General features: G+C 39.6%; 1 protein-coding gene across 1 annotated transcript in view; it reads left to right on the forward strand.

Moving 5' to 3' along the window:
* Positions 1-235: 235 nt before the first annotated feature.
* The window catches only part of LOC139951022 (2'-5'-oligoadenylate synthase 3-like), a 30746-nt gene continuing 5748 nt past the window's right edge, over positions 236-25233 (forward strand). Inside the window, exons 1-13 of the mRNA XM_071949841.1 lie at positions 236-410; positions 4475-4813; positions 5714-5961; positions 6138-6423; positions 8080-8458; positions 9611-9686; positions 10848-10913; positions 19002-19232; positions 19367-19655; positions 20115-20493; positions 20712-20784; positions 21265-21323; positions 21839-21882. Coding sequence (XP_071805942.1) covers positions 4504-4813; positions 5714-5961; positions 6138-6423; positions 8080-8458; positions 9611-9686; positions 10848-10913; positions 19002-19232; positions 19367-19655; positions 20115-20493; positions 20712-20784; positions 21265-21323; positions 21839-21882 — 2440 coding nt within the window. The 5' untranslated portion in view covers positions 236-410; positions 4475-4503. The remainder of the gene's footprint in view (positions 411-4474; positions 4814-5713; positions 5962-6137; positions 6424-8079; positions 8459-9610; positions 9687-10847; positions 10914-19001; positions 19233-19366; positions 19656-20114; positions 20494-20711; positions 20785-21264; positions 21324-21838; positions 21883-25233) is intronic.

The raw sequence follows: 25233 nt of genomic DNA on the forward strand, positions 1-25233 counted from the left end.
TAGGTAGCAAAGAAAAAACGTCAATGACGTATTGCTAGTCCCAAGATTATCGGCTGCCTTGTACTGATACTGTGATAGTAACGTTGATAGAAAAGGTCAAAGGGCGGTACGATCTATTTCTCATCTGGGAAATTCCCAGAGATCAGTGGAAATTCCCCGTTGCTCATCCGGGCACTTCCGACGACTTTTGCCTGGTACGACGTTTTTATTTAACTTCATGGTGGTGGTGCGGAAACCAGGGAAGACGAATTAATGTTCAGGGCGTTTATCGTTTTTGACAGTGACTAGTCGACTGCGGCCGGTTTTTACAACTTTACTTTGTCTCTTCGCCATGTTCAACATAATTATGCTGCCGTTATGGTCGTAGGATTTTGAAGAATATGGTTCAACAGGATACCTCTTTGAAGTGTGTAAGTAGAACTATAAGGAGAATAATTTGGAAATAATAATAAAATAGTTATGTATGGACAAGCCTAAGAGAAATCCCTCGGCATTCGTATCGTCATACGTTATCGACCCTTATAATATGTTTTCGAACCCCAACTTTGATTTCCGTTTACCACAAGCTGCACCGGTGACAGAAGCTATGCAGTTTACTCACGGTCTGTATTTTCACCAGGCTTAATCATACTGAGGATAAATGTTCCTGTCGTTGGTTATGCTCAAACATTTATAAAATGATTGATTTTGGTACTAAATCACCAGTGCATTATTATGCCAACATTCAAATGAGTCAAAGAAACAAAATTACTATCTGCTAGATTGAGTTTCATTCTGCTTTAGTCACTAGATGGATCACGTGAGGTGGTTACTATTTGGGATTGTATGTTAAGTAGTAATTGAATAATATTTTTTATTTATTTTGCACGCCATACTAGCTTCTGAATATTCAATAATACCAACCAATGAAAGGTGTGAAAACATATGACGTTGCTCCAATGTCGTGCATGCATAAGCACTGTTAATGTCGGACTGTCTCTCGCAACGAAAACCAAAACTTTAAAAATTTCAACACATCATGAAGTGCACGTTATTATTAAAAAATTTGATAGATGATTTGAAAAAAAAACCCATTAGTTTTTGATTGTGAACAATTTTCCTGTTATCCTACTGAAAACACATGACACCAGGATAGTCATGGATAAGAAGTCCCTGGGTATAATACATCCAGACTCAATGTCCTATCGTCTAGGAAAGAACAAAAGCATGCCACTTTAAACCCTATATAGTTATACCTAAATGATGTCTTTAATTTGCTGCTTCTTATTGAACCATTGTCTACATCACACCTCATACTATAATTTTTGTAAACATGCATTATTAAACGACAGCATTGAAGTACTGAATTGAATTGGTTCTACCAAGTATCGAAGTAGATAGAAGTAGAACTAGAAGTTACCCTGGCACTATTGTTGTGGCTCTTTATTAGACTGCATAACATTATTTAGACTGCATAACATTGATCAATGACTCAATAATCTGAAACTGGTGTTTCTTGTTTCTTTGCTCCATTCATTCTGTATCTAAACTCGTTCAACTGTAACATTCTTCTCATATCATTCATTGTGACTGTGAAGCCACGCACTCTCACTCAAAAAAAGCAAATTTGTAGACCTGCCCCTGGTATGTGAGGGAGCCAAGAACAAAGGAATGAACTTTTAGTTTTAGTTGTGGAAGGAAAACTTGCACCAGATAATATTATTGTTCCATGAAAAACCCACACAGTCAGGTGTAGGGACTGAACTGAAAACCCAATCCACGTGTAGTGCCCCCGTCGTGATTCGAACCGGGGTCCTAGACTAGAGGTGGAAGGCGAGGAAAGATAGGCCTACGTACTACGCCAACCCGGCCACCCAACCACCTAGACTTGATTCAAGTCTTGTTCTCGTGCGAGAGGTCAATGCAGTTGTGAGAGTTTTCTGATGTTAGGCAATGGGATTGACCTTATAAAATTACTCTCACGAGATTGGGACTTGAGTCAAGTCTACCAACCACCCGAGCACTCCACCTTGTCTTACACAAAACATAGATAGATTGTCTCTTTGGTTTTGACTGTTTGATTGCATCTTATGCCATACTAGCCCTTTGTTGCAGCCATCTTTAATTTCGCCCATTGATATCAATGTATGTTACCAAACTGAGGCTGGAAGAACAAAATAGTCTGGTTCCTATTTGCAAAATGATTATTATTATCCATTATCATTATTATCATTCATTTGGGTTATTCGATACGATGACCAAGTCGGGCGGGGACGATAAACAATTGTGTTATGTGGCCTTTTAGTATAATACGAAAGTGTAAGGCCGCCAGGAGAGTAGACTTGTTGACAAGTCGTTAAATCGGCCCCACGCGCTGAGATAGTGCTCCCCCGAGATCACTGCTTTCGCGCGAACTGATGGCTCCCCGATTTCGACTCCTCATTAATGAGGAGTCGATTGAGGAGTCGAAATCGGGGAGCCGTCAGTTCGCGCGAGAGCAGTGATCTCGCGAGAGCACTATCTCAGCGCGTGGGGCCGATTTAACGACTTGTCCACAAGTCTACCAGGAGAGCTATTGCCATACCATACACATGCGGTCTACACTTTTTATTTACTTGTTTATCATTTTTTATCTACCACCAGACGGTTGATTCCATTTGTCGATGAGATTGTAAATTATTTTGACACTGTTTTAAGTAAAACGGACTTCGGTCGGTCAATAAACAAGCCACGGCTGTACCTACCACTATTGTCACCAGCCGGCTTTACTATACTTAGACTTGATTCAAGTCCCTTTATCGTGCGGGAGGTCCCTAAGCATATCCGCCGCCGTCAAATGTAGCTATTGTGCGGTCTCGGCGTGCGGAACAGTTTGGGGAATGCAGAGCATCACAAAACAATAGCTTTCTGAGATTGGAACGGGAGCGGGACTTGAGTCAAGTCCATGCTATACCACGGGGGCAGACCCGTAACCCATAACTAGGCCGAGTAAAAAAAAACTTGTTTAGCGTCCGGGTTTCTTAAAACAAAGGGAAGGAGGAGGGGGCTTTATATTTTATATTTTCAAGAGGGCCGTCAATACAGACATTCTTTTAAAGGCAGTGGACACTATTGGTAATTACTCAAAATAATTATTAGCATAAAACTTTTCTTGGTGACGAGTAATGGGGAGAGGTTGATGGTATAAATCATTGTGAGAAACGGCTCCCTCTGAAGTGCCATAGTTTTCGAGAAAGAAGTAATTTTCCATGAATTTGATTTCGAGACCTCAGATTTAGAACTTGAGGTCTCGAAATCAACCATCTATAAATAAAACGCACACAACTTCGTGTTACAAGGGTGTTTTTTCTGTCATTATTATCTCGCAAGTTCGATGACCGATTGAGCTCAAATTTTCACAGGTTTGCTATTTTATGTATATGTTGAGATACACCAACTGTGAAGGCTAGTCTTTGACAATTACCAATAGTGTCCACTGCCGGCCTTTAAAAAATTCAAGTATATATCCATTGTTATTTCGCAAAAAAAAAGGTGGACAAGACATTAAACAAAAAGTGACTGCCCGACGCAACACTTTTTAAAGCCCAAAGACCAGTCTTCTCACTTAATGTATCTCAACATAATTGTATGCATAAAATGACAAACCTGTAAAAAGTTGAGCTCAATTGGTCGTCGAAGTTGCGAGATAATAATGAAAGAAAAAACACCCTTGTCACACGAAGTTGTGTGCTTTCAGATGCTTGATTTCGAGACCTGGAAATCTAATTATGAGGTCCCTAAATAAAATTTGTGGAAAATAACTTCTTTCTCGAAAACTACGTCACTTCAGAGAGAGCCGTTTCTTACAATGTTTTATACTATCAACCTCTCCCCATTACTCGTTACAAAGTAAGGTTTGATGCTAATAATTATTTCGAGTAATTACCAATAGTGTCCAATGCCTTTCAGACAATGAGCTGGGCTATTTTAACAAACTTTATTTTCTTTTGCTGAAATCATTAAAATATAATTATCCCTTTGTTCCTGTAAAAAAAAACAATAAAATGAAAAAAGGAGGCGGCATCTAACAAGGAAGCGACCGGGGACGCTGTGCATGATTTTTTTTTTTTTTTACCTGGCCTTATGTGTTGGGGGCGAATATGAAATAAATAGTTCCGTGTGTGTGGGGGGGGGGGGGGGGGGGGGTGGGGTCTGTGGGGAAAATTGGAATTGCTTTTTCAAGCCATTTCGGAGCAGCGTTTTCGCACTATGACACTGGTTATTGTTTTTACATCAGGTTTTACTGTAGGAAAGCCCGACCGTCTAAAAATCTCCCGTTGGATTGCTGTTAAGTAATTGAAAAAGCTTTCTATTTTCAGTTCGGTTTTATAGTGTCACAACTTAGGTATTATACGCAATATGCCACTTTTTGTTTTTGTACAGGCCTATATATATTTTTATTTTACAGTTTTATATTGACTGGCCCTTTAATGCACAAATTCTCTCATTTTTTTAGAATAGACCGTGCAAGCGACTTGAGTGAAAATGGCGTCAGGGGGCAAGAAGGAGAAGGAGGATGAAGGATCGGCAGGCTCGTGGGTTACATTTGGTGCAGCACTTGCTGCAGCTGCCGTAGGCACCTATGCTGCTGTCAAGTTAGTGCAGCATGTAACAAAGGAGGACGAGCCTCCAGTGACAAGAGGATACAGTAGTGGCTACGTTGGAGGGTACAGAGTTGGACAAGATTACCAATCTTCATCTTCGAGTGATTGGTTTCCGAGTGAAGATTCGTATAACCCTTATAGAGGATCCCAGGAACCTAAGAGGGTCCCTCAGCCGTTTGGATCAATTCCAGGTTAGAGGGGGAGTTTCGGGAAACGCAAGGGCGCTTTAGTGTATCCAAACATGCATGATATAACACTTGTAAAATATGTTGACTCATCACAGTTGCACAAAAATAATGAAAGAAAAAACGCCTTTGTTGCACAAAGTGTGTGCTTTCTTAGCCTATACGCCTCGCTTAATAGTTCTGAACAATTCTTAACCCAAAACGATGCCATATAAGAAAAAAATATGACGTCATGCATGAATTTTAAGAGGCGTTTATGAAAGCCTTCAAGCCTGAAGTTTTTAAATAATTATTTGAGTGAGAAATTACTTCTTTCTCAAAAACTACGTTACTTCAGAGGGAGCTGTTTCTCACAATGTTTTATACTGTCAACTACTCTCCATTGCTCGTTACAAAGTATACATTTTGTAATAAGCTCTTGCGTGGCTATCTGGGCCCAATTTCATAGAGCTGCTAAGCACAAAAAATTGCTTAGCATGAAATTACCTCTTTGATAATAACAGGCTTACCAGCCAAATTTCCATTTGTTGCATGTTGCTTGTTACTGGTATTCAGCTGTTGTTTGCTTGTCCTGAAAATCACGTTGAAATTTGGTTGGTAATCCTGTTTTTATCAACTTAAGGGAGAAATTTCTTGCTAATTAAATTTTCGTGCTTAGCAGCGCTATGAAATTGGGCCCAGTTGACTCACCTAGAGTGCGTTTTGGCGACCCCAAACCAAAGCCCAAACTGACTCACCAAGTCGGTTAGCGGTTGGTCTGAACAGCGTCGTCACCGCGCCTCAACCGAACACGCTAAAACGCTGACCAATGTTCTGGTTGGGGTCGCCAAAACGCACTCCTATGTGTTTCTCTATAAGGTTTCAATGTTGGCTGATATGTTTAGTTTTGTTCAACTTCTACCACAGAGGGCGGAAACAACTACGGGCCGGTAGAGAGAAACCCGTCTACCCGTGGAGGTGGATTAGTCTTGGAGAAGGAAGAACCGTGGTGTTTACCTCCGGGTGAACTGGAGAATTGGTACAATGTGAACATACAACTTGGGACGGAAGAATTTAAATCTGCCTGCTCATCAGCAATCGACAATGTGGTCAGACACATTCACTTGAATTGCTCCTCTAAGATTCTCGACTTCGATGTTGATAAAGTCGTCAAGGTAATGTAAGCTTAAACTTGTATGATAGTGGACTATACATGTAGTATGTTTCTAGAGAGATTTGGGTAGCACCATGTTGATATCTCTTTTGAGTATGTGTCTTGTTCAGCTATCACCACAGTTTGTAGTTTGGATATCCGAGTTCATGTGATCAGATGTTTTTGTGTCATTCGCAGGGTGGATCGCTCGGAAAAGGCACTATGGTAAAAGATCTATCGGACGTGGATCTGGTTGCGTTTGTCAACAGACCATACCTAAAACCCATCGCGGAGATTGGAAAAGAAGAGTATAAGAAAACTCTGTCAAAAATCATTTCTAACATAAAGTCAACTTTGGAAGGTGCCCTGAACGTCCAAAACGTACAATTCAATCAATACTTGGTGAGTTTCAAGATGCAAGTCGAGAATCGATGTATAGACGTCGACCTCCTTCCTACAACAGACAATGCTAAATATTATTCCTGTAAGTACTAATTTATGATTTATTTATTTCTTTATTTATTTCTTCTTATACCCTGGGGAAACCTCTCAGTGAAACACTGTTAAAGTTTGAAACTACTAATATAAAAAACATTTATAATAACATATTGATTAAGATCGATATTTAAAATAGAAAAACGGCCACAATTAAATAAAGATTACGGATATACGACAACAGCAAAAGATCTTTACAACAAGCAAAATATACAAAGTTTAAAAATCTGCTCCAGCCAGGAAAAAAACCATATGACATTAAAATTCAAATTTTTGTATTGTACTTTAAAACTTGCTACAGTGCATGGCAAGGGATTTTTAAGTGTAAGGGGGAGTTGTGAGCTGACCCCACGAGCAGCAAATTTTCCTTTTTCAAGATCACCAAAGCACACAAATTAACTTCTGCACCCTGATAATATCACGATCAAGTTAAATACACGACCAAGTGTTTAAAGACAGTAGACACTATTGGTAATTGTCAAAGACTAGTCTTCACACTTGGTGTATCTCAACATATGCATACAATACCAAACCTGTAAAAATTTGAGCTCAATCGGTCGTCGAAGTTGCGAGATAATAATGGAAGAAGAGAAAAACACCCTTGTCACACGAAGTTGTGTTCGTTTAGATGGTTGATTTCGAGACCTCAAATTCTAAATCTGAGGTCTTGAAATCAAATTCGTGGAAAAATACTTCTTTCTCGAAAACTACGTCATTTCAGAGGGAGCCAATTCTCACACCATTTTATACTATCAACAGCTCTCCTTTGCTTGTTGCAAGTAAAGCTTTTATGCTAATAATAATTATTATTTTGAGTAATTACCAATAGTGTCCACTGCAGTGCCTTTAACTGGAAACTCCAAGGTCAGATTAATTTTACCAAACATTTTCAGAGGAACTGTTGATTCATTCCTGACGTTTTCTGAATTTGAATTTATAGCATGGCGTCTTTGGTTTCCAACAACCATGGGTCTCTCTAGTTAAAGGCAGTATACACTATTGGTAATTACTCAAAATAATTATTGGCATTAAATCTTTCTTGGTAACGAGTAATGGGGAGCTGTTGATAGTATAAAACATTTTGAGAAACGGCTCCCTCTGAAGTATAGTTTTAGAGAAAGAAGTAACTTTCCACGGATTTGATTTCGAGACCTCAGATTTAGAATTTGAGGTCTCGAAATCAAGCATATGAAAGCACACAACCTGGTGTGACAGGGATGTTTTTTCTTTCACTATTATCTCGCAACTTTGAAGACCGGTTGAGCTCAAATTTTCACAGGTTTGTTATTTCATGCATATGTTGAGATACACCAAGTGAGGAGACTGGCCTTTGACAATTACCAATAGTGTCCACTGTCTTTTAAGGGAAGAAGTTTTCCTCAAAAGGCAAAAGGGCAAATAAATAATTTTGCACTGAAATGGTTTGCATTTTACACCATATTAACTTGAGGTTAGGGATTGTTTAAAAATTCGAACTCACTTGACTATAATGAAAAGACAGTACAACACAAAAAAAGAACTTGAACATGAAGGTCCACTTATACAATATAATTTAGTCCATTTATTGTCTGCAGTTTGAGCAAATTCATGCTCTCATATTCAATAAAACCGGACGTCGTAATAAAAACGTGTTTTTCTCTTTCAGCTGATGACGACATGTTCCGGTCTATGCTACAAGTCGGTAATGGAACAAGAGGATTTTATTCTGCATCATTCGTTCAGCGTCAGGTGCAGTTTGTTAAGGGACAACCCGGCTACGTGAAGGAGTTGATACGGATGGTGAAGTATTGGGCGTCTAGATTCCTCCCTGAGTATCTCCAGAAGTCCTACCCTCTGGAGTTGATCACCATCTACCTGTGGGAGAAGGCAGGGAAGCCCGGACGCCGACTGAGCAAAGCCCAAGGTTTGAGGAGCGTCTTGGAGGTTCTGACCAATCTGGACGAGCTGTGTACCTCTTGGCAGGACAAGCACATCGATGAGGATCTCTCTGAAGATAATATCATCAAGAAAGACAAAATGAAAAGGTGAACTAATGAGTTGTGCGTAATATGAAGGACAAACTTTACACAATAATGGCCTTAGGCATCGTTTACATGCAACCCGGATCTACCAACTTCACTGTGTGAGCAAAATGAACACTAATTATTAAGCAGGACTTTTTTTTGTTTTAAAGGCACCGGACACCTTTGGTAGTTGTCAAAAACAGTAACTCACCTGGTGTATCCCAACAGATGCTTAAAACAACAAATCTCTGTGAAAATTAATGTTTTCATCGAAGTTTCAAGAGAGCAACGAAAGAAAAAACACCATTTTGGTTGCACAAAATGTTTGTTCTTTTTAGATGCCCAATAAAAGGCTGTAGGCCTGAAGTCTTTTACATTTTGAGTGAGAATTGCCCCTTTCTTTTAAGAAAAGGAGCCATTTCCCACAATGTTTTATATAGGTTTTCTCGGTCAATTTCGGCAAATGAGCAGCCAATTTAACCACCAAGCTATTCTATTTCGCGCGAAATCGAATACTACTGAATAGGGTCATTCGATTTCGTTTTATGATTAGTCAAATGTAATGTAACGTCATTCGATTTAACAAAATATTCATTCAATTGACCAATTCATCAAGAAAGCATCATTTAAATTCGCAGACGCTTCTTGAGGCGTGTGTGTCACGAAAAAGAATGATGATACGCTAAATTGAACAAAGTGCTAAAGGAATTTGACTTGACTCAAAACGAAATTGAATGACTGAATTCTGAATTTGAAACGCAGTAACAACTGAAGAGGCAAAACAGCTTTAATTCGAACGCACGAAAATGAAATTGACTGCTCATTTGCCGAATTTGACAGAGAAAACCTATACTATCAGCAGCTCTCCATTGTTTGTTCCCGAAGAAACATTCACTGATGAACCTACGACCTCCGTTTTACCGTGCAGGCGCTCTACCAACTGAGCTATCTTTATATATAGCTCAGTTGGTAAAAAACTCAGTTGAAAGAGCGCATGCTAGCCCTATGTTGGTGGCCTTCCTATTAGTCAATCTTGGTTTGGATTGCTAATCAGAAGAAACAAAGTCGCGCACTTCAATCTCAAAGTACATGCGAGACTCGCTATTTTTAAAAATAGTTGATACACCCATAATTTTATGTTGCTTTACACTTCTATTCCTGCTTCTTCACCAGACCAATCGTTTTGGACCCGGCCAACCCCACGAACAACGTTTGCTACATGTACCAGTGGAATGACACCAATAAGCAGGTAAGCAAGAGGCATAAATCACTACAAGTCTAAAATGTAGGGATACCAAGTGCGCCCTCTATATTTCTGAAAACTTTAAGTAAGCATTAATATTATTTACTAATAAAAGGTTAAGCTTTTGTCCGCAACATTTGGAACAGCTTCCTCTTCATTTTAGTGTGAGCAAGATCTAGAGCCAGCACATTATTATCGATGGGTAATTAATTATCTCTTTTTTATATAGTGTGCATGGCTCTGGCCATAAATTATATTTGGAGGGAAAATGTCATAAAGCTCTCTGTGAATATTGTGTGGTTAAAATAAGCCATCTTTTAACCAGAGAAAAATTGTAACTTGGAGGGCTAGTTGAATCAGGTATTGTAAACCTGTGCCGTGTTGACATGTCGCCCTTTTAATGTGCTACTGTTATTTTAGTATTCGTATTGTGTGCTATTGATTGATGGATTAAACACTAATTCAAGTGCAGGAGTTAATGCTTTTGTATTCAGTGTGCGCCTCTACTTAAACAGCAGGTTATTAGCATTATATTTTTGAAATGTATATAATTTTGGAATTCAAAGCTGCACTTAATAGGCACTGGACACGTTTATTCTTTATTTTATTGGAAAAATTACATCTTTCTCAAAAACTATGTTACTTCAGAGGAGCCGTTTCTCACAATGTTAAAGGCAGTGGACACTATTGGTAATTGTAAAAGACTAGCCTTCACAGTTGGTTTATCTTAACATATGCATAAAAAAACAAACCTGTAAGAATTTGAGCTCAATCGGTCATCGAAGTTGCGAGATAACAATGAAAGAAAAAAAAACACCCTTGTCACACGAAGTTGTGTGCGTTTAGAAATCAAATTCGTGGAAAACTACTTCTTTCTCGAAAACTACGTTACTTCAGAGGGAGCCGTTTCTCACAATGTTTTATACCATCAACCTCTCCCCATTACTCGTCACCAAGAAAGGTTTTATGCTAATAATTATTTTGAGTAATTACCAATAGTGTCCACTGCCTTTAATACTATCAACAGCTCGTCATTGCTCGTTACCAAGTATGTTTTTATGTAAACAACTATTTCTTAGTAATTGCCAATAAGTGTACAGTGCCTTGGACTGACAGCGCACCAGGGGTTAGTGTGTGAAACTCATGCAGCCTTTTTCAACCATGCAGGTATTAGCCGAAGCTGCTGAAAGAACCCTCAAGACCACCCTGCTCAGTGACGTCACTGCGTGGCCATAATTAACTGAGAGAGAACAGAGCGCCCTCAATCGAAGCAATGATCGCCATGTTCAGTAACATCTGATCTTTAGGCTGAGCCCAATTTCATAAAGCCTGTAAGAACACAAACTTGCTAAGCACAGAATAGTTTTGCTTATAGGTTACTAGCCCAAATTACATTTGGCTTGCATGGTAGTGACTGGTGCCCTCCTTAATGTTTGCTTCGCAAAGAAATTTGTCATTGGCAGTATTTTCTGCTTTTAATAACAGCTTGATGAAATTGGGCCCTGGTCCCTTGTCTTTATCCGCAAGGATAATAAGAAAGATACTGGTTTTACAGAACCTGTGATTTTATTACATAAAATGTGCAGTGACGTAAGCTTTCCATATCTGCGTTTTGATTGGTCCGATGTGATGTTTGACAGCTGCACTTCGGTAGTTTGCGCAAGCGGCGTGCACTATGTATAGCATGACTGCATGCGTATCTCCATGTGAAATCAATGTAGATGAAAGGTGATTATTAATGGGGATGATTTAGGCTAATTGCAGATCTCTGGTGCAGTGTATATGTAACTCACGAGCCTCAAAGTTTGACGTCGATGTTCATGCTAATCCTCGTGGTTGCTCTACACTTTTGATAGTGTGTCAATCTTGAGCCAAGCAAACGAATACTTTATAAGTCCACATTTTTCATGTACTAAATCATAGATCAATACTGCATGCAAAGGCTTTGTATAAGGATTATTAAAAAGTCCAACACTGTGTTTAAAGGGAATCGGTAGAGAGAAAATGTACAAACAATGTAGTAGGCTATACACGGTAATTCCTCACCGTAGGATTTGATTTAGGGGCATTCCTTGTCACTAGTCTCCAAATTGTGGGTGTGGCATGTTTATTCATTCAGACAGATTGTTTGATTGCGGGGGGTGGGGGGGGGGGGGGGGAAGCATTGCCCTATCCTATGAAAAAAATTACGGCTTATCACACAAACATGAAAAGAAAAACCAATGTTGCCCCCCCCCCCGCAAAATATGTTGGATTTCAGCTCAGGAGGCTAAGATTTTTCAGTATTATTAATTTTGAGTTTAAAATAAGTATTCTGAGGCCCTAATTGGTTGTTGTTGGAACCTTAGTGTGATGCACCCTCAGCCTTTCACCGATAAGGACTACGTGTTGTTCTTCAAAGTCGACGGACATTATTGCCACAAGCTAACCGTTAAACTTCATGTACACTGGGGTTAAAAAATCTATACAAGTATGCCTGTGCCCAAGGGAAATATTATGTTCGCCGTAGATTCTGTCCCCCATTCGGGCAAATAAGGCTGAGTTAGGGCGGTGTTTCTTGACCCGAGCGTCCTATTCGCATACCCGAACTATGAGAACACGACCCGAGAACAGGGCCCAATTTCATAGAGCTGCTGAGCACAAAAATTTGCTAACCACGAAATTTCTTCCTTGATAAAAACAAGATTACCAATCAAAATTTCCACGTGATTTTCAGGATAAGCAAACAACAGCTAAGTACCAGTAACAAGCAATATGCAACAAATGCATATTTGGTTGGTAATCCTGTTTTTTTCAAGGAAGAAATTTCATGCTTAGCAAATTTGTGTGCTGAGCAGCGCTATGAAATATTGGGCCCTGTACACTCGGAACAGGATCACACACCACCTTTCAGCAGGGATCAGTTCGAGAATTTGCGTGGACCGAGTATTTGCGATAAGGTCTATGTCGCTGTATCTGGAGACAGAATCTCCTTTCAAAAAGAAATAGTACAATAAAATAATTCGCATGGTTGGTAGGCATGGGCATGGGCATGTGCAGGGTAACTTAATCTTGTTGAGTTAAGTTAAATTAGTACTTATTATTAATGGTTTAACATCAAAATTTGTGTTTACCCCTCAAGAGCTTCGTATGGGGTAGTATGTTCCAAAGAGACGGGCAATAGACAAATAAAAAAGTATTTAATTTCCTCAAAAGAGTATTTCGTTCACTTGAAATATTCATGTCCTCAAAATCTATTTCAAATACGAACTAGTGCACTGTTGATCCTCCTACACCCAAACCCCTTCTCCATGTCATACCCAGTCCCCTTAGATTGAACAAAAAACCCAGTCTTGTTGGGTGAAAGGGGGACTTGGATAAAAATCATCGGTGTTTGCGAGAAACTCGCATCCATAAGGTTATCGCGATTTAGAAACGCAATGCATTGTGGGAAGGAATATGGGGCGGTTTCTATGCAGTTTCTACGACTCGCGCACGGAACGAGAGGTTTCGCGTGACGTCACAATCGTCAGTTTTTGACACCCGCCGCCATGTTGAGTACTATTATCAGCTGGCCTGTATTTAACGTAACGCATAATCACGGTAAAAATGTAAATGTAAATCGTAAGTCCACGTCCATACAAAATAAATAATGTTTCGCCCACTTACTCACTACTAGCGCAGCAGAACAGCTTATTCATGCTTTCATCACTAGTAGGCTTGACTTCTGCAATAGTCTCCTGGCCGGGCTTCCTAAAAACACACTTCATCGCCTACAATCTGTCCAAAATGCTGCAGCAAGATTACTGACCGGTACCAAAATATCCTCACACATTTCTCCTATTTTACACAATCTCCACTGGTTACCCATTCATTCCAGAATCCAATACAAGATCATCCTTCTGACATTCAAGGCTCTCCATGGACTATCCCCTACCTACGTACAGAACATGATTCGGCCCCGTAGTGCCAGGCCGGGTCTGAGGTCATCTGGCAGCATGCTATATGTTCCTCTGACCCGTTTATCCAGCTATGGGGACAGGGCATTCAGTAACATTTCACCACGCCTCTGGAACTCTGCCTCAACATCTCAAGGACACACATGACATCTCTCGATTCCAACATTCTCTCAAAACCCATCTCTTCAGATTAGCCTTTGCAGATATTGAGTGAAGTTTTCTTCTTGTTCTTTGACCAGCGCCTTTGAATGTTCCACAGATTTAGTGCGCTTTATAAATGCTGTATTATTATTATTATTATTATTAAGTGCGGCCTCGAGAGTTAAACTGCAAAGTTTGTTTACTTTCACGAGCAAATTTTTCCTCGATGGGATATGTGCAGCTTTACCGCCGTCACCCATCCAATTTGATTGTATAGTGCATCAATGGACTTAAATGCGCTCAGAGTACCGGTATTTAATAATATCTGGCTACGACACTGCTGAGAAAAGTTCAATGTTTGGAACTCAGTCGGCAGGTTTGAATTCATATGGATCTTTGTTGTTTTAACAATTGTTGTTTTAACGAATTAAAATCCGTTAGTATTTCCTCACAGTATCGACAGGCGTTGACTTGCTTTCTCCGGAGTTAATAGTATGTGCTTGATGTAATTCATTGTTTTACCAAATTGAATACTGAAAGAAAACCTTCACCAAATATTTGTCTATTGGAGAAAAAACAACTTTCTCGGTTACATTACAAACGTGCGTCTGCTGTTTGCGAGCAGACAACGCGTTACCAACAGAAATAGTACTCAACATGGCCGACGGCGCGCACAACGAACTTTTTGCGGGGTCACGCAACCTCTCTATACCTTTGTGTGGGTTCAACAGCGCCCTCTCTTGATATTTTGCTATTCGCGATAAACCTCATGACGTTTAAGAGAAGGTGAAAGAGCAGCTTGTGCGATTTCTCATCGGGGAATTCCCTATTAGCTCATTCGGCTGAGCAATACTTCCCTTTGCCTGGTAAGCAGTATGTAAAAATGCAGCGAACACCAGTGAAAAACGAATGGGGTTTGACGTGGTAGGACATAAGACTAGACTGCAGTGTTCTCAACTGTGCCTTTTGAAGAACACGTACAGCAGCTGCAATTTTTGTCAAAGGATGTTCAAGAGAGGATACGTCAATCTCGTATCTTGAGTAAGTTGGAAAGTTAAGATTATCGATATTTTTAGTAAATAATTAAGTAAATAAATAAACCAGATAGAGGCATACTGTGTGAAATCATGGATGATTGTATATTATTATTGTATCATCCATACCTAGCCATATGGGACTCTTTCTCTGTACATACAGAGTCCTAAACTATCTATGGCCCGTTTCTGGGGCGGAAAATTTTCAAAGCTTCATAACTCAAATCTTGCCTTCAACAAGCCACTCATTTCAAAAGATTCACATTCCATGGCGGCATACATTTTTCCGCGGTGGGTTTTGGTCGTCATAATATTCTTCACAAATAATCACGTAATTTTCGTGAAATAATGCAGCTCCCAACGTTGAAAAATTCCCGTTTTGATCGTTTTCGCACGTTGTTTTGCTGCCGTGCGTACGCGTATACATTCGCGTGCAAGACGCAATATGCAAGACGCATGAATTCTTGGTCACCGTATCTTGATTGCACAGTTTTAACACGCAAACGCAACGCAAGATTTGCGCGTCGTGCGTCTTGCGTACACGTACGGCAGACTGAGAATACGACCAAAAATGGGAATTTCTTAACGTTGGGAGCTGCATTATTTTATGAAAAATATATGCTGCCATGGAATGTGAATCTGTTGAAATTACTGGCTTCTTGCAGGTAAGACTTGAGTTGAAGCTTTGAAAATTGTCCGCCTCAGAAACAATACGAAAGTATAAGGCCGCCATGGCTACGTCCATATCATGCTACATACATGTAGAAATGTTAAGCTAGACCGATCATTGCTCTATCGACGGGGCCACACCCTAAGCTGGTTGGAACATCTGGCTATGCGCTATACAATTACAAACAATGCCATTGTGTATACATTATATTATGCGGGGTATATTGTTCTAGTCTGGTCCCCTGCCCAAAGATTCCTTGACGTCTCTTGTTAAAAATCTTAGGTCAGGTATCACCCACGGTTAAAAATAGAGCATGACGCAACTTGTCAGGGTCGGGGGTCATCTCCAGGGAAACCATGTCTGCACGTACTACTAGTTGCGATAACGTAACCCTCCTCCCAACGGCCGCCAGGCCGGAAGGTTACGAGATTATTTTGATCGTCAATTAATGACAATCTGGTTCAACACGTATAATTTCGACAGCTAGTCACCAGATTTTCCCCCATTTTTACCACTTATAAAAATCATGAAACTTAATCCTGAATCAATGTCTAATGAACACTCAAGTCAAAACACCTTTGAAATTTTTTTGAATTATACGAATTATACGTGTTGAACCAGATTGTCATTAATTGATGATCAAAATAATCTCGTAACCCTCCGGCCTGGCGGCCGTTGGGAGGAGGGTTACGTTATCGCAACTAGTAGTACGTGCAGACAAGGTTTCCCTGGAGATGAACCCCGACCCTGACAAGTTGCGTCATGCTCTATTTTTAACCGTGGAGTGATACCTGACCATTGATCAATGTACCTGACCTAAGATTTTTAACAAAAGACGTCAAGGAATCTTTGGTAAGGGAACCAGACTAGCAAAATGAGGGAACATCGCGCTGTTTTGTATACGGCTAATGGGTGCGTGACGCACACACGCGATTGCGCGTATTTTATGGCCTTTTACACAAACAGCAACATTTTAAAATTGATCCTAAATCTGACAGGTAGCCAATTCAAATCAAAGCTAGTTTTCAATTCGACTCATTACAAAGACGTGTATCCATTTTCCGTTATGTTCTGGTTCATAATTGTCTTATCCTTCGTATCTCGTAGAAGCAATAAGAGGAAGCCCGTCAAATAGTATCGATATGTTGTGTCATTGTTAAATTAATGGTCAATTCAACTAATACTATACCAAGATTTCTAGCACACTGTGATGGCTTGAGATTAACATCATTAAACATAATCGTTTAGAAGTCTCCCTAAAAGATCCGAAATAATCTTTTACGTGGCAGGTTTTGCCCCATCGCACTATCAGGCATTCTTCAGCAAAAATGACACTGCAGAGCCGGTCTTGTGCAGTGGGACGCCATTTTCTACCGTTCAGATAGCATCCTTTTTATCATGAACCCATTCTCACATCAGTTTTGAGTCTTCATTGGTGGGGAATCTGGAATGATATTTATAACAATTATTTAAAACCTACTGGAGTTTCCCTTTACACATAATGGTGTTTGCCTTTACAAGCATTAACAAAACAACGTGTATAAATGTCGGTATTAATTGAGATGAGTTGTAATTAAAGGAACACGTTGCCTTGGATCGGTCGAGTTGGTATTTGAAAGGCGTTTGTAAAAGTTTTTTATAAAATGCACATGGGTAGACAGATGTTGTAAAAGTAGAATACAATGATCCACACAAACATGCCTCGAAATTGCACGGTTTTCCTTTTACCTCGTCGACTAACACGTCGGCCATTTATGGGAGTCAAAATTTTGACTCCCATAAATGGCCGACCGTGTTAGTTCGCACAATAAAAGGAAAACCACGCAATTTCGAGGCAGAATTGTGTGGATCATTGTATTCTACTTTTACAACATCTTTCCAACCATATGCATTTAATTAAAAAAAGGGTTACAGACGCTTTTTATAGACCAACTCGTCCGATCCAAGGCAACGTGTTCCTTTAAACAACGACAACAATCACCACCACTGCTAATAATACTATCGCACCGTATAAACCCTTTCGTTACCGTGCATGCAATAAACACTCATTATCATAACAGCATACGATGGAGAGAAAAAAAGAGTAAACCTGATAAATGACCGAAATGATGTTCATTCACATCAATCATGTCAACATGGTAATGCTATTGCTAAAAATAAAAATAAATAAACAAACATGTAGGCTAGGCCTACTTACCTATGGTATGTCAGCTTACGAAGGACTCCTGGTCCCTTTCTCTTTTCTCTGCTGAGACATAGCTGCAGAGCACTTAGCAACCATCATTTAGCCTTAAAAGGCCTAATTACATTAAATTGTATGAATATTTCGGCTGGAGAAAAGTCACGAAATTAAACCAAAAGAGTTTCTTATACCATTTTAAACGCAAACGCATTCGTCCCGTCTAGTGCGCGGTCAATGTTTGGGAACCAGCACGTGACCGTTTGGTACACATGGCCGCGCACATGCCGGAACCCGCGTATGTACGCGCGCCGATCTAGTTATTTAATTCTATATCTATGGTCTGCTTATAAGTGCACAACCAACACGGTCTGTACGCATGCGTTAATGTAATTAGCATATTTCACGGGAAGGGTTCATTGTGATAGTCTCCGTAAAAAAAAAAAAAACATTACAAAAAATCAATAAAATAAATCAATAAACAAACACACCCAAATGTAATTGAGGAAAATAAAATATGAAGGATTTTTTTTTCATGGCCGTGTCCAATAAAAAAAAAAATGTATTCTGATATTATTTTTGGTTTACTCTTGTACTTGGAAATGGCGCCCTCTATTGGTGAATTATTAGGCATGTAGGCCTGAACATTATTTCAGCTAGAAGTGGTGCTGACCTAAAATCCAAATTTAACCATTTTCTGCGCACTTGTGCACCAGAAAACAATTTTTTTGGGAGTTTCATTCAGAAAATGTGTGACAGGTGAACAATTTATGTATTTCCCAGGCATGTATCACACGCGAATAACAATAGTGGTTGATGGCGGTCTAACGCTGCAGATGTTAATCATTCCTATACTGGCCTGTAGGTTGTGTTTGATAAAATCCAACATTATTATGCCCTAAAAAATGAAAATAATCTCCTAAAAAAAAAAAAAAAAAAAAAAGATGGCTCTCCAAAAGAAAAGTAGCTGCTCTCATAAACAAATATATCTGCTCTAAAAAACAATGGTTATTTAGAACATATATAAATAAATGCTCTTGAAACTTGAAATAAATGCACTATTTGGATTTGGTCACTTTTTGTAACGTAACACAAAACACAATATTCACAGAATTGACATGAAACTTACACGGTTTAAAGATAATGATAATAGGAAGCTTACCATAAAATGTTACTTGCTGAGGTACTGTAGTTTCTGAGAATTGAGTAAAATCATATTATCACGATAATAACTGGTAAATACGTTTTACATGCTAAAATAATTTTCGTGATTTGTTTCATATCTCAAAAACTTAGCACTATGGGTAAAAACCACCAACTACTTGAATTCAATATTTTGTTTTTAATCTTTGTCCACAGAAGCGTGTAAACAAAATGGCCTCTCAATATTATTTAAGCGGAGAGCAGGTGGTACAAAAACCCTGGCGTTTAACCCAGGGTGAACTAGAGACTTGGTACAATGACAACATACAACTTGGGACTGAAGAATTCAAATCTGCCTGCTCATTAGCAGTCGACAAAGTGGTCAGACACATTCACAGGAATTGCTCCTCTAACATTCTTAACTTCGATTCTGATAAAGTCGTTAAGGTAAGTACATTTAAAATTGAATTTCTTGTAGACAACTAGTATAGTATGTCGGTATGTGTCTTATTTAGCTATCGCCAGAGTTTGTAGTTTGGGTATCGAGTTCCTGGTGATCAGATGTGTTGTATCATTCGCAGGGTGGATCGCTCGGAAAAGGCACTATGGTAAAAGATCTATCGGACGTGGATCTGGTTGCGTTTGTTAACAGACCACACCTAAAACCCATCGCGGAGATTGGAAAAGAAGAGTATAAGAGAACCCTGTCAAGAATCATTTCTGAGATAGCGTCAACTTTGCGAGGTGATGAGGCGAACGTCAAAATCATACGATACGATGAATACTTGGTGAATGTCAAGATACTAGTCGGAAGTCGATGGATTGACGTCGATCTTCTTCCCACAACGGAGAACGTTCCGTATCAGTCGTGTAAGTAAAACGTGAACATAGTAATGTCAATTATAAACGCACACGTTGCCTTCGGATTATTTGGGGTATCTTATAGAAATCACGTGTTTGTTATGAAATGGATATGGTTGGAAAGATGTTTTAAAAGTAGAAAATAATGATTCGCACAATCATACCTATGTAATCGTCAGGTTTTCCTTTTACTTCGTGAACTAACAAGGTCCGCATTTTTTTAAGTAAAACAATTCGTTTAACAAAATGGCGCACCTTGTTTTTTAAGTTCACAAAGCACAAGGAAAACCTCACAATGTCAAGAATCATTATTAATTTCATAACTCACGCTCTTTTGTAATAGCCCAAAGCGCAAACACTGTTTAGTTTACTTGTGCACAGTTTGAGTAACTTTAAATAATGCCGTAATCTTCAGAAACGGCCAGTCGCTAAATAATCAGTGCTTGATTCTGGTTTATTTCTTTCTAGCGTACCGTAACATGTTCATGTCTATGCTAGACGTCGAGCATGAAACACGAGGGTTTTATTCTGCATCATTTGTTCAGCACCAAGTGCAGTTTGTTGGGGAAAAACCTGGCCACGTGAAGGAGTTAATACGCCTGGTGAAGTACTGGGCGTGGAAATTCCTCCCTAAGTATCTCCAGAAGTCCTACCCTCTGGAGTTGATCACCATCCACCTGTGGGAGAAGGCAGGGCAGCCCGGACGCCGGCTGAGCAAAGCCCAAGGTTTGAGGAGCGTCTTGGAGGTTCTGACCAAGCTGGACAGGCTGCGTGTTTATTGGAATTACATGTCCGGTGTGGGTGATCAGCTCAACGAAACTATTATCACGAAACTCGACATGAAAAGGTAAACTAAAGTGATGAGCGTAAAAATAATAGCCCCCTTTTTTTTTAGAGGAAACTAAACACATGTAAAAGGCCTTGTCACCACGGCATTTTACAGACACCTCAGAGCATGCAAAGGATTACATTTCGTACGTGTACGTTGCACACTACGAGACTTGTAAAGTTGATTGAAAATAACAATAAGCCATGCTCGTTACTAACTCTACCTCTCATCTACAGGCCAATCATTTTGGACCCGGTAAATCCGACGAACAACGTTTGCTACATGTACCAGAGGGAGAACAACAAGGAGGTAAGCAAAATGCAGTCACCCAAACTATTGCTGTCCTACTTACTGCATTTTTATAACTATCTTGTATAACTGATCAATAAAAATTACTGTGAATTATCAATGTTTTCATATCTTAATTTACTATGTGTTACTGTGTATTACTTATAATTTGAACCTATTATTGACAAACTTTGTTTTGAAAATGTGAAATGTAAGAACAGCATTGAAATAAAATGTAGGATGAATGAATGAATTATCAAGGGTTGATATAAACGAACAATGTTCGGATTCAGGTACTTTTTAAAAAATGTCTTAAGATTTACATTAAACTTACACGGGTTTGAAGATAATGATAGTAGAAAGCTTCCCTTCAAATATTACTTATTAAGGTGCTTTAGTTTTTGAGAAATTAGTAAAACAAGTCACAAAATAAAATTATTTTAGCATGTAAAAACTCATTAACCATTACTCATACAGTGTTTTCAATTCTAACTCATACAGGTGATAAAGGCAGCTGCCGAAAAGACCCTCCGGACCACCCTGCTCAGTGACGTCACTGCGTGGTAAAACGTGTAGGGCGCCCCCAGTTGAACCAAGGAGTGACATGTTCAAACAGTTGGTCGTCGCACAGTTAATGAACTTTAATCCTATAACAAATAATCGAGTTGAATGTTAGCAATAAAATTAAGCATGTGAACATATCATTTCGTGATCGCCTGTTTGAGGTAATATTGCCGAAAATTCGGAGCGAATAATGACTACGCATATAGCATAATCCCTACAGGAATGCACAATCTACGAATTTTGGGCTAACAAGTTGTATATTTTTTCATAAAAAGAAGTCGTACCTCGAAATGAAATCTTTCTCAAAATGCAATTTACTATCCCAAAACTGCTGTACTTCTTACCATGTAAGTTGTTATTGTCATTAATATTCCATTCACCAAACTTATGATTCACTGCGGTGGTAAATGTATCACAGGCCAACCGAGCTGGCGTGTTTTATTTGGGTGGTTTGGTTGAAGGTAAAAACGGAAAGAGAGAAGAAACACACAAACAACCGTGAAAATAGAAGAAAACAACATAATAAACAGGAATATTGTGGGATTTCCTCATTCAGCAACATGTTTTACACAACTGCCCTTCAAGAGTTTATTCATGTTGGACTCCGTTATAATGTAACAATTATGCCTATTGTTTTGGGATTTAGAAAATGCTACATCTCTGCGGGGTTAATATAATTTTATTAAAACACTACAAACTTTTGCTTATTCAGATATTCTGGAAAGTTTAATAATGATAACATTTTCAGTACTATATAAAAAGAAATAGAACTTGTATTAATTCGCACGCATAGTATGGCTATATTTAACCAGTAAGTTTTCATTGTATGGTGTAGTGGGGACATGTAAGCTAAAGTATACACAGTGTCATGATTGTAAGTTAGTATGTAATGGTTTAATTATGTCAAACATGGATTACTGTTTACAAGTTAGTTGTAGTTTATTGAAGCCATTGGACACTTTCGGTAAACCGTATTGTCCAAAGGCCCACACTTCGTGTATCACAACTTATATATAAAATAACAAACCTGTGAAAATTTAGGCTCAATCGGTCATCGGAGTCGGGAGAAAATCACGGGAAACCCACCCTTGTTACGTTTCGCCGTGTCATGACATGTGTTTCAAATAAATCCGTAATTCTCGATATCGAGAATTGATGTTTTAATGTTTTCTCAAAAAGTGAAGCATTTCATGGAATCATATTTCAAGAGAGGTCTTTCACCATTACCTTCTGTAAACCCTATAAGTTATTTGTAAATCTGTGAACTTTTATTTTTGTTTTCTGATCCGAAAGTGTCCAATGGCTTTAAGTGTAAGCTATGTTCATTATTATAATCTAGTAAATCTACATGATTAAAGGGAGTCGTGGCCGAGCGGTGAAGAACTCAAGTTCTGGTGATTCTTTTCAGCAGAGTGTGGATTCGTGAGTCGTGACACTTAACCAAAAAAAAGAAAAGAAATATATAGGGCCTAAGTCCATATTATCTTCATAAAGATAATAATGATTTCGACTGAAGATTTGTGCAAAGTATGGGCCAGGAGACAGGCAACAAACAAATAAAGAATCATTTCATTTCCTCAAAACAGTATTTCGTTCCCTAGAAATATTAATGTCTTCCCCTCTATATCATTTTATAAAACGATTTATTGCACTTTTGATCCTCCCTCACTGAAACCCCTCCCCATGCCATCACCCAGTCCCCTAGTTCGAACCTCTATTTCTACCTCCATGGTCGAACAATTAACAGCTTGGTCCTTATAGGTAAAAATGGGGACTTAAATAAAAATCATTCGGGTTTGATGCAAGAAACTCGCATCATTGGGTGTGTTCGATTAGCCTTACACTCGAGTGTCAGCCACCACTCATAACCCCAGCTCACGAGCGGGTTGACTGGGCCCCTGTCTTTATCCGCAAGGATACATACAGGCACCTGCTACTCAAATCCAGTGATTCCATATGGATACAATTATTTCATTGCATAAACGTGCCCAGTGAGCTTTCCATAGATGCCCAAACAGTATACTCCTATCGTCAGCCATTGCCATTTTTGAGGTATGGTTGGTGGACAATGCACTGGTTTGGTTTGGGTGTACATGTATACAGACACATTAACCCAAACCTAATAGAGCCATAGTATTATGTGTGCCCCATTTCTCAAATTGGCGTATAGAATTTGACTGCGTTTTCTCTGGGTGCGTTCGTTTAGCTTCCCTGGATCGACCCCGGTGTGTGACGGTTTCTTTTCCCAGGACGAACGTGTGCAGATAATTACCCACGTTCGTCCTGGAAGAAAAAACCGCCACACACCGCGGTCGACCCAGGGAAGCTAAACGAACGCGCCTAATGTCTGTGGGGGTGCATGAGTGTATAATCGGACTGTTGCTTGAACGGCATAATGTGTGTTTGTAATAGGCAGCGCTGGCAGACAAAATATACACCGACTAACGACTTGTACACAAGTCTACCACAAGTGTAACACCCGGTAACACGCGTCCATTGGGTACACAACGGGGAAGCTATTGACGTTTTAGAGATTGCAGCATGTGCGATTTCTCAGTTGGGGAATTCCCTATAGCTCATCCGGGCACTTGCCGAATGGAAACCGCTGTGTTGCCGTGATATTATTTGGTACACGTAATAATATAGTACGGTGAGTGCTGCGCATTCGGTTTGGCTTTATCAGGAGCTTCCGGAAGGCATTAGAAGAACACCCACCTACAATGCTGCCGCAGGATTTTCAAGAGAAGGGTTTCTACAGTCTCTTTACTTGAGTAAGTTTGACAGTTAAATTGTACACTCTAAATATTAACACAATTATTGGTGAAACCAGTTCGTCATAGCCTCCCTCCGGGCAGAACTCCCGCCTGAATTCCTCTGTACGTATCCGATAACGAGAAGGAATTTTTTACCACATAATGTGGTATTTTCTGTTTGGTCAAACACACTTCATTAAGGCCTGAACTGAAGCATTTATGTATTAAAGGCATATGGAAGTACACACATTAAGTTTAACAAGGGTGTCTTTTCTTTCATTATTGTTTTGTTGCTTCGAAGACCAAAATGAGCCCAAGTTGTCACAGATTTTTTTGTTCATGCATTATGTTGTTAACAAGTGAGCATACTGGTCTTTGACAATAAGCAAAGGTGTTCAGTGCTTTTAATGTCGTTGGACTTTGCTATACAATGGAGGAAGGTATGGCTATGATACAAAGCCATTGTTGCAATCAGCCGTATGCAGATTTAAAGGTCTGTGGGTGCATTCGATTAGCTTCCCTGTGTCGACCCGCGGTGCTCATTCGAGTGAGCCCCTGACAAGAGTTCTCGTGGTGACGTCATGCACCTCGGGCCAGCCCCAAGTGACCCGTTCCACAAGCAGGGCATTTGGGGGTTGAACCGGGTGAGCCCCTTGGAATGACGTCAAAGCTATTCGAACGTACTGGGGCAGATCGGGGTCGACCCAGGGGGAAGCTAATCGAATGCACCCTCTGAATCTGTATACATACGTGTCTACAACTCCTTGTTGTTATGCATTGTCTCTCGTTGTGCTAAAGAGCGAACTTTGCCAGTATGAGTAGCTGGTGCATAACACGTAGTTTGTATTAGTAGACGTTCAGTACAGAAAGTCTGAAAGTCCGAGCGAAAACCAACAGTCTGTATTGATTGCTTTAATCTAAATTAAGCTTTTAGTTAGAAGTTTTAAAAGTGCAAAAATTACTCTTTAATATTATGTTTTCTTGAGTCGCAGCACATACAGAACTCGAATTACGAATTGTGTGCTTTGCTATTAATTGCGGGGAATAGGGGGGGGGGGGGGGTGGGTAGGAATACACATTCAATCCGGGAACATATAACAAAAGAGGTCAATATTAGAGTCCACGGTTCGGGAAAGGTCCACAGTTTGAAGAC

The sequence above is a fragment of the Asterias amurensis genome, chromosome 18, assembly GCF_032118995.1.
Source record: "Asterias amurensis chromosome 18, ASM3211899v1".
Lineage (NCBI taxonomy): Eukaryota > Metazoa > Echinodermata > Asteroidea > Forcipulatida > Asteriidae > Asterias > Asterias amurensis.